The 9823-nt window shown below is 46.0% G+C and overlaps 2 protein-coding genes across 2 annotated transcripts in view; one reads left to right on the top strand and one right to left on the bottom strand.

Annotated features, from left to right (window-relative positions):
- CMTR1 (cap methyltransferase 1) overlaps positions 1 to 5405 on the top strand; it is a 24829-nt gene extending 19424 nt beyond the window's left edge. The window contains exons 21-24 of the mRNA XM_010006032.1: positions 1680 to 1727; positions 2322 to 2434; positions 2909 to 3017; positions 4811 to 5405. Coding sequence (XP_010004334.1) covers positions 1680 to 1727; positions 2322 to 2434; positions 2909 to 3017; positions 4811 to 4943 — 403 coding nt within the window. The 3' untranslated portion in view covers positions 4944 to 5405. The remainder of the gene's footprint in view (positions 1 to 1679; positions 1728 to 2321; positions 2435 to 2908; positions 3018 to 4810) is intronic.
- A 3357-nt stretch (positions 5406 to 8762) lies between these two features.
- The window catches only part of CCDC167 (coiled-coil domain containing 167), a 13617-nt gene continuing 12556 nt past the window's right edge, over positions 8763 to 9823 (bottom strand). The window contains exon 4 of the mRNA XM_010006172.1: positions 8763 to 9026. Within this exon, the coding sequence (XP_010004474.1) occupies positions 8923 to 9026 (104 nt within the window). The 3' untranslated portion in view covers positions 8763 to 8922. The remainder of the gene's footprint in view (positions 9027 to 9823) is intronic.

Raw genomic sequence — 9823 nt, 5'->3', positions numbered from 1 at the left:
TTCCCTCAGCCTGGTGTGCTTTGGTTTTCAGTGCATTGGAGGATAAAGAGCTGAAGGAGAGTTACATTTCAAGCTGAAATTCCTAGTTCTGTTATGTTAAATGGAAAGAAGCTAAACGCCCTTTAAATATCTAAGATAAAGGTTCATAGTGTCGAAGTTGTGTCCTCCTCTCACATATCAGTCATGTTCTCTTCATAGGTGGAATGGCTGATACTGATTTCAAATATGTGCCTTTAGTAGGTCTAGCACTCAGCTTAATCACTGCAAAGACTTCTATGTCCTTGTCTGACCTGAAGGGTCAGCAGTAGTACAGAAATACTGACTGTTAGTAGATAAATGAAGTGCTGACCAGCATTTACACTCTCTGAATGGTTAACCACTAGAGAAGGCTTTAGTTACAATCCCAAGAAAGTTCCTTACAAAGGATGTCAGCTTTAGTTGCCTCTTGACTTTCCATTTCATTAATTCTGCTATGGTGGAGCATAAGAGCATCACTGTGCTGGGTATCAGACAGGCATAACGGACACCACAGCTTCTGTGTCAGAAGCTAGAAGTGCCATGATGTTGTGAGAGAAGCTGGAGGAAGGGGGATGTTTTCCTTGGTGGCTTAATGAAAGATTAAGAATGGAATCTCAAACTCAGGACAAACAATCCAGTACCTACAGGGGCCTACAAGAAAGCTGGGAAGGGACTTTTTATCAGGGTGTAAGGGTTCAACAACAGAACAAGGAGGGATTCTAGTGGTTAAACCCTCCCTCTTGTTTTAGTTGCTGAACCACCCCCTCCCCATGGGTGGTACGCACTTCTGCTCAGAAAGGGAATGAGGATATGGAGTGAGGGGTTTATATGTGTTGATACTTTATAAACAAAACAGAGATGTACAAAGATATAACTGTAGTACAAACCACTGATAAGGTGAAGATTGTTATGGTAAAGGGAGGTGATTTAGAACGCATTGCAGTTCCGCCCCCGTTGGGGTTGCCATTGTGCATGTGAGTGTGGAGAGTGAATTCCAGAGAGAAGCAGGGAGGATCTGTGGACGGGGGTCTTATGCATTGAAGGTAGCAGAGGTGACAGCTCCAGGTGTCAGAGACACTGCAGGAGTGGTGTCCATTGAATCGTCCTTATATGTTGAAATAGTTTTATGGGAGACATATTTTTTGTGGTGAGCAGCATGACCCTTACACAGGCCATGTAGTGACAGGACAAGGGTTAATTGCTTTAAACTGGAGGAGAGTAGATTTAGGTTAGACACCTAGGTTAGTATGAGGGTGGTGAGACACTGGAACAAGTTGCCCAGAGAAGCTGTGGATGCTCTCTCCCTGGCAGTGTTCAAGGCCCTGTTGGATGGGACTTTGAGCAACCTCGTCTAGTGGGAGGTGTCCTTGCCCATGGCAGGGGGGTTGGAACCAGAAGATCTTTAAAGTCCCGTCCAACCCAAACTATTCTATGATTCTGTGAACTGCAATAACTGGAGGAGCTCAACATGTTGGGGAGGGCAGAAAGTGAAGCGAGAACTGCAGAAATGGGTTGTGGAGGGGTCTTGTGAAATGTTGTTCAAACTGTGCTCTTTGGTGTATATAGCAGTGTGTGGGAAATGGGTGGTTGGGGTGTCAGATCAGACGCAGTGCTTCTGAAAATTTCCAGTGTCTCAGAACATTTTTGTCTTTTACCCCCAGAGTGAAGGAAGTGTACAGACTGGAGGAAATGGAGAAGATTTTTGTGAGGTGAGTGACAGGCACAAATGAGAGACTTCAAGGCCCACTGAAGTTATCAGCCACTAATACACAGGAATAGGAGGGATGTGTGCTTGAGGAGTCCTGGAGAAAAAGCCGTTAGGGCTTGTGCAGCTGATGGCTGCTGTTTCTGAGATGCTGCTGTCTCAGAGCATCATCCTGCTGAGTTCTAGTGCTGTAGATTGTGGCCAACATACTTTACAACAGCAGGAGTAGCAATGGTGCTTGGGTTTGTGTGCAGGAGTGTCACTGGCTTCTCAGTGGCTTGAAAGATTGAGTTCATATCTGATCGGGGAACCTTGTTTGGATTAAGTGTGGTAGATCATCAGAGATCCTTCATTGCAACACTTGATGTGCTGCCTGATCTAGACAGCTCTGGTTGGTTTCTCTAGCCATGAGAGGAGGCAAGAGACAAGGAGACTGACTTCTCCAGGACCTGATGATTTTGTCCTGTCACGGGCAGTGCTGGGCAGTTGGTTTTCACTGTGAGCCTCTGGAGAGGATGTGCAGGTGGCATATCGTGTGCAAGAGGATGGTAAAGGAAGAAACAAGGAATCTCTGTCAGTGCCTTCTTTCCACCTTCAGGTTAGAGATGAAAGTCATCAAGAGCTCCGGGGGAATGCCCCGGCTATCCTACACTGGCCGAGATGACCGGCACTTTGTGCCCACAGGACTCTACATCGTACGGACTGTGAATGGTAGGAGAGGGAGTCCCTACTCTTCTTTACTTTGTATCTTGAAGTAAAAAGTATTGGCCAGGCTTGCTCCTGCTGTAACTGGGTAAAAAAAAATAATGTGAGTGTTCCAAAGGCTAGAAACTTAACTGCTGGTTTGGATTTGGTTAAGGTTTATGGTAGTAATATGATATGCTTCTCTGTTATGGGTTGACTAGCTATTGTGTGGGTAATGACTGATTACTTTCTTTTTTAATGAGATCATAATTTTTCAATATCCTGTTTGGAATGTCAACTTTCAAATGCAGAGAGAAGGGAGTTTTTTAAGTGAATAGAGAACAGCCTGAGAAGCAGGTCATCTTGGGGGAGGGAAGGGAAAAGGAATAAGAGAAGGATCACAAATACAGATTTCTCTTCCTGGTTTGCGCTATATGTATTTATGCTGTCCTTTTTTTCCACTTTCCATTTTTTATCTGATCACTGTGGCTCTTCTGGAAGATCCCTGGACAATGGCATACAGCAAGAACTCCAAGAGGAAATTCTTCTTCAACAAAATGACCAAGCAAGCAACATACGACCTCCCTCCGGAGTCCATTGCACCCTTTCAGTGAGTACAAGCCAGAGCTAAGGCTGTGGAAGGAAGCTGTGTGCAAGTTTGTGTCTGTGTCTGGGTATTTGGAAGGGAGTTCAGGTGTGCTGTGCTATGTTCTTGCAGTCACTGGCAGTGCAAGCACAGCTTGATCACCAGCAGAGTGTGCTGCAGAAAGAAGCTGGCACCTTCTCCCAGGTTTAGGAAATTTCTGATCTGGACTCATGGATTTTGCAATGAATTGCTATGAGTAAAACATGTCTCACAACTTTGTTTCCTGTTTGCAGCAGAGCACAAGTTACTGAACCTCCCTGCACACAGGGAAATGGAGATTGAGCAGAGCAACTGCTGTCTGCTGCATCTCTGTATTTTGAGATGCTTGGTTGGAAGTTGCTAATTTAAAAGCAAATTCCAGTTCATTTAGCCCAGGCTCTGTAATGAGCTGTAGGTAGCTGGGAGATGTTTCAAGAGAGAGAGAAAAGCAGCAGCTCCTTGGGAAAGGATGGAGTAGCTTGTCATTGGACAGCCATTAACACTGTGGCTGGTGGAACCCCACCGGATTTTTTTATGCTGAACCCCACCTGTATCTATTGAGCACTAGGCTAAGGCCACGTCTTAACTTGAGCAAATTCTGAGTCTGTGAGATGCCTCAGGGCTCATGGGTGGAGATGTTCTGCACACCCTGGCCCTCAGGTGGTCAAAAGAGGTGTCCATCACCACCACCACTACTCAGGGCTGTGTCTCTGAACGAGAGCTTGGTATGAAATAGGGCTCCAGATTTTCCCACTTTGAATCTCCTTGCAGCAGTGCTCTTAAGAATCCTTAAGCTTTGCTTAACCAGCTAAATGGAAGAAGGGCTTCAGACTGTGAAAGCAAGGCACACCATGCTTTGTCCCTCCATATGGCTTAGTTCTGCTGCTGTACTCAGAAGCAGGTCAGCATGAACAGGCATGAGTGGTTGAGGAGGTGGAGGGAGCTTGTGTGTGACTCCAGAAGGGTGATATTGTCTTGTGGTGAGTACTAATGTGTCTTTAATTAGCTATTGACATGTGCTCTTGTCACTGTGCTAGTACTGCTTTGTTAGAACAGTAGCATTAAATAAGCTATGAATATTAAGTGTCAGTAATTGTACAAAACTAAAGGCTGCTGTGTCGGCAGTAATTAGCAGCTCTGTTTTCATTATGGCTGGGACTGTGTTGATGCAGCAGGGAAGGCTGTGCTTGATGGAGGGAGGGAGAGATGGTGTTGTAGGACCAGAACCCTCAGCAGCCAAGTGGAGCTGGGTTATTTCATGAGAAGAAAGAGGGGATGATCCTAGCTGCTTCTGTACAGCACGAAGTGCTGTTCATTTGCAAAGCTCCATAGGACAGCTATTTCTGATTCCGGTAGGTTTGTGGTGAGTGATTAGATTGGTGCTTGCTGCTGCTGGCAGGCTTTCTAAATTCTTCATTACGGCCTTTCCATTGCCTGCAATGACAGTTTAATCCTCTCAAAAACTGGGGTGGAGGTAGGTTTTCCCTAATGACCTGTCTTCTTCCAGAAAATACTGAACCAAATCTTGAGTGAAGTCAGAATTAACAAGTTTGTTTCCATGGAAATACCTTGGGCTGGGAAGCTGCTATACCTTAAGGTTTATAGAGTTTGTTTGGAGAATGAGCTGGCCTTTTTCTAAGGCAGCTCTCAGATAGAACATAGCTGTCTGGCTCCCATTGCAAAGTCAACTGGCTCTGCAGTGCACTTTGTGGCTAGGATTACGGTGTTTTTCTTTCCCTCCCCTGCTAAATTAATCTTGCTTTTCTCTCCGCCCACAGCATATGTCATTACAGCCGCCTCTTCTGGGAGTGGGGGGAAGGTGTCAAAGTGCATGACTCTCAGAAGAGGAAAGATCCAGAGAAGCTGTCAAAGGAAGATGTCCTGTCTTTCATCCAAGCACACTACCCCTAACTCTGCTCTCTTAAGGGGAGCAGGGGGGCTGAGCCCAGCTTGGATTCTTCAGGGACTGATGAGACTGGGAAGATTGTGCAACTTCTATCCTGGTCTGCTCCAGAGCTGGTTTCCTGGAGGTGATCTAACCAGGGGGTGGTATGCAGAAGGCACAGGACAAGGCTCTACCCTGGCAGTGTATATAAGAGTATGGCCCAGGTAGTGCCTTCTGCCAGGAGTCACCAAGGGTACTCCTGGGCCAAGGCCTAACACCCTTCTGTCCTGACCTCCTGCATGCGTGAGGCCATGGGACTGGCAGCTTTCTTTGCTCCTCTTCAAACATTCAGCGAGGTTTGTGGAGCTCTGTGTGCCAGAACTCTCCAGGCTTGTGCTTCCCTGGCCGTGTGGGAAGGAGCAGAGATGTCTTGGTGGCAGAGCTGGGCAGCAGCACATTGAAGTGGCCCTGTGTTGTTCTTGGCAGCTCTATCTCTGCCTTGTCAAAGGCCTGCACTACCCACTGGAGGGTGTTAACTCCTTGGGGAATGTTAGCTCTGGGATGCAAGTCTGTATGGTTGGGGTCTTGAACGCTTCTGCTTATCAAGGCATTTAGGAATTGCCAGTGTCCAACATGGCATCATGATGCCATGTTGGACAAAGGCCAGCACAGGTGGAATAGAGTTCTTGGCACAGATTTGTGATGTTCTCAGTGCCAGAGCTTTCTCAGACCTCTAGAAGCTGCTGTGACAAGGATTTCCTTTTTCCAGGTCAGTGACTGACCCTGAGCTAGCAGCCTGGAGTTTAATTTGAAAGTGTCTGTTCCTCATGGTACTTCTGAGACCAAGGTGCTTTGATTCTTGGTAGTTGACATTATTCCCCAGATCTTCAGGGGGGAAAGCAGATATGGGAGGGAAGACACAGGACGGTTGGAATGCTGGAGGTCTTTGGAGGAAATGATGTCTGATTTAGTAAAAAAAACCAAACAAACCCAAAAAGCCAGGGCTTCAATGAAAAGAGGTCTTGAATTTGACCATGTTGGTTAACCAGAAGAAATCCTGTCCTGACTCTGCCTGCTGGAAAGGTTACCAGACTTTCCTTTTTAAATGTCAGAGTAGACTTTGAAACCCTCCATGCCTCGTTTGGCCCTGGAGCTGCACCTGATGTGCAGGCATAGAGCTGTGAATCTCTCAGCACGGTATTTGTGTGTTCACAGACTTCTCTGTGCACTGCTGTGCTGTTGTGTGTTTTACCTTCACTTCTGGCTTCCATGACACTTTTGCCAGGTCTTCCACATAAATCAGAAGATAACACACAGCTGACAGTTGACTGCTTTAGGCCAAGCAGCAAAATTGCCCCTATTTTTTTTTTTCTTGGCTTGTTTTTAAACATAGATTGGCAGTAGGAAGGAAACTTATTTAGGAGTTGTTTGAACTGTGCCTTAAAGAAAGCTATAGTTCTAGAATCTATAGCAATTTAGATTTTTGTTTCTTTCTCTCCATGCCCATATGTACAATTTGAACAAATTTCATGTAGCAGGACATGGACATTTTTACTTTAGGTGTTTAGGTGCATGGGTGTCCTGCACCTCGCCCAAAGAAGCCAGAACAAGGACAGGGTGTTGTCCCACCTCCACCCGCTAAGGCCCAGCATCATGCATAGGTTTTGTGCTCATTCTCAGCACACAGTTGAATGTCATCCTACAAGTAGGCTCTGCTCCCTGAGCTTGGAGAACTTCCATGTCTCTGCAAGCAAATTGTCTCTAATATAACCATTTATCAATTCTCCACAGTATGGTATAAATGAACTTGACAGCTGCAGCTCCTTGCACCAGCAAAAATTTTATGCAGCTTGCTCACTGCAGAACCTCACTTCTGGCTAAAGGAACATCACTGAGTTGGCATGGTCAGTTGCTCAGTGGAAACTGGAGGCAGAGCTTGGAGTGGATGGGAGGTTAGCTTACAAATAGGTATTGTGAATATTCTGCAGGGGAGCTACTCTGTTTCTTCTCAGGCTCTGGCCAAAAGTGGAGTAAAAGCTGCTTTTTCCACATTGGTAACCATTACGTCCCCAGACAGCCAGGTCAAAGCAGTTGAGAGGTGGCAAGCTGTTACTGCATCCACTTACTGACCTGTAGATACCCTCTGCCCTCAACCATCAGTATAAATGTGTATGAAAGAAATGGTGGCCCTTCCCCCCAAAAAAAGAAAAAGATATCTGTCATTAGCAGTTTTGTTTTGGCAAAGGCACTTCCATAAGGGAATGAGGAGGAATCTCTCCCAGTGGGCAATAAAGAACCTCCAACTGTGTGGTTTCAGGCCTGTGTGAAGTTGGCTTTTTAAACCCATCAGTAATTTGAGTCCTGGCGCTTCTTCGGGCTGCCTTGAGGCAGTTCCAAAGCCAGCAATGCATGCTGCTCCCTTCGCCAGGCTCCTTCGCGAAGTCTTGTGTCCTTCACTCAGAGCTTTGGTTTTCTACAGGCTGGCCAACAGAGGGCGGCCTAGGAAGTACACTAGAGTGAGTGTAGACCTCTGAGGGTGCAAAAAAACCCTGGTTAGCCTGCAGGCTAGCTTTTATGAGCAGATACTTGCTGTGTACCCAGTAGCCTCCAGCTCATCCTGATTTTAATCTGATTTTATTTTTGATGCACTGAACCTTGATTCTGAATCCCCCTTCAAGACAAGCATGCAGCACCATGCTCCTTGCTTCCTTGCTGCAGGGTGAATACAGAGGGATTATGTTGGGAAGGGGGCAAGGAAGGTCTTGCTGAAGGGAATGTTTATGTACATGAATTGCACAGTGTATTGTTATTAGGCTGTGTATCATTTTGTGTTGACTTCTCTGCTTTCATTGTCTCTATTACCAATACAGCCCCTTTAGTTCACAACAGTGCATGTTTCCTTCACTTCCCACAAAATTCTGGCCAGCATGGAGAGAGAGTAAGAGAGAAATGCCTTGTATAGCTTTTCTGGCAAGGAGAGCACACTCAGAGCTACCTGGTGTATGTCACTGGATCAGAATGAGGGGACTACAGGGGCAGTCTCCAGCTGCTTTTCCACTCAAAGCAAGCAAAGTCAAGACCAATAACCCACTGTTGAAACATCACTGGCCAAGGATGTCAAGTGCCTAACCCAGTCTAGGCATACTGTGGTGCAGTGTGTGCCAGTAGGGAGAAACTAGGATAAGGACAAAGCAGTAGTTGAGAGGCATGTTACAAAATGGGAAGAAAAAACAAAACAAAACAGGGAGTCACAAGGTCAAATTATTTTATTTAAAGCCCTGCAAATGCACTTCTGTCCTTGGGAGATGGTGGTAAATTCTCTTCTGCCAATACTGATTCTCAGAGGCACAAAATGGCTACCACACTCTGATACACTGGAGAGGTAAGTAGATCTCACAGCCCAAGCACCCAGATCTCAAGTTGGATGCTACCTGCTTGCAGAAAAAGAAGTACCTCCCATGTGCTTTTGTGGAGATAGGATTCCTTTGGTCCTGTAAGTCAGTGTGGAGGAGGAAACGTCTTTGTTTAGCTCAGCTCTGGAGGACACAAGAAGTTTCTAGGTCACAATACCCAAGTTACCCTTTGATTCAAAAAACCCAGTGTCCCTTCAGCTTATGACTGAGTCACAGGAACTATGAAGGTGGCGAGTGTTCCAACTAGCTGGGCAGACAGTGTGTGTCTGCAACCACAGAGGTCCATTTCAAAAGGGAGAAGGTACCGCCTTCCTGCATCAGGCTGGATGGATCTTGACTGCATATTGGGTAAAGACAGAACCACCTTGAGCTCTGTTTGAACCGATTTCCAATCATAAGTGTGCTGTGATCTCTGGTTTGCCTCCTGTCTCCCTCAATTCTCAGAGAAAAAGCTTCCCTACAATGAGATTTGGAGAGGATAAACAAGAACAGCAATATGAAATGCTGATCTTCACCCTGAGTGGAGGCACAGAGGAGGAAGAGCTCCTTGCAGGAGAGTCATTTTGTCAGGAGGGAGAATTCTTGAGTGCAATCACATCGTCCAGCAGGCATAAATAAGAGCAACCAGCAACCCCATGGCCACAGCGAGGGCAGCATTCTTGCGATTCTCCTTACGAAGCACACTCAGCTCTTTCTCTGGGAAGCAAACAAAAGCGTGGCCTGTGAATGTTAATGTTGCAGCTACATCTCCCTTCAAAACTGTCTTTTATTAAAAGTACACAGTGCTACCTTGGCCACAGGCAGCTCTTTTGGGATCGGTATACAAAGCTGCTAATAAGATGCGCTGAACAGCAGTAAACTAGCAGGAACCCTTCCATTTGCTAACTTTCAAACTCAGTAGCTGTGCTTGGGAATTATGCAATGCCAGACCAGTTACTGTTTGCAAATCACATTGTTATAGGACCCTACTCAGTATAGAATGGGTCATCAGAATAGTAAGTATGAAGAAGAGGGAAGACAGCTGCTTTTACTATTTTCTAGACAGAACAGCCCAGTACCTTTTCCTAGTGCTTAAATTTGCTGAACTGTGGCCACCTTAGAATGTCACAGAATCTGGGTTCCCTTCTGCCACAAATAAGTGAGCCTGGGCACTCATTCTGTTAGGGTATGCAGCTTTTTAGACAAGTTTCTTGCTGACTCTGGTTTACAAAAGAAATGGAGATTCAGAAAGGGGAAGGAAGTGGCTACCAAAAGTATGGAGTCTCACTGATTGCTGTTCTGTTCCCTTTACCAAAGATGAGAACCCTGTTCTTGCTAGTTCTGTTCCACAAGACTTTGCTGGATGATACAGGCAAGAAGTAAGGCCTACAGCATTACACACCGCATGGCCAAGCAGCAGTAGTTACTTTGCAGGGCAAGGTTGTGTGCAGGTCTTGCTACTGAATTCAGCTGCAGTAACTAGTTGGGTTACTGTCTACAGTTTGCAGTAGCAG

The sequence above is a fragment of the Chaetura pelagica genome, unplaced genomic scaffold (genome assembly GCF_000747805.2).
Source record: "Chaetura pelagica isolate M959 unplaced genomic scaffold, ChaPel_1.0 scaffold271, whole genome shotgun sequence".
In the NCBI taxonomy this organism is placed as follows: domain Eukaryota; kingdom Metazoa; phylum Chordata; class Aves; order Apodiformes; family Apodidae; genus Chaetura; species Chaetura pelagica.
The sequence above is the reverse complement of the archived record's forward strand: the minus strand, read 5'-3'. Positions and strand labels throughout refer to the sequence as shown.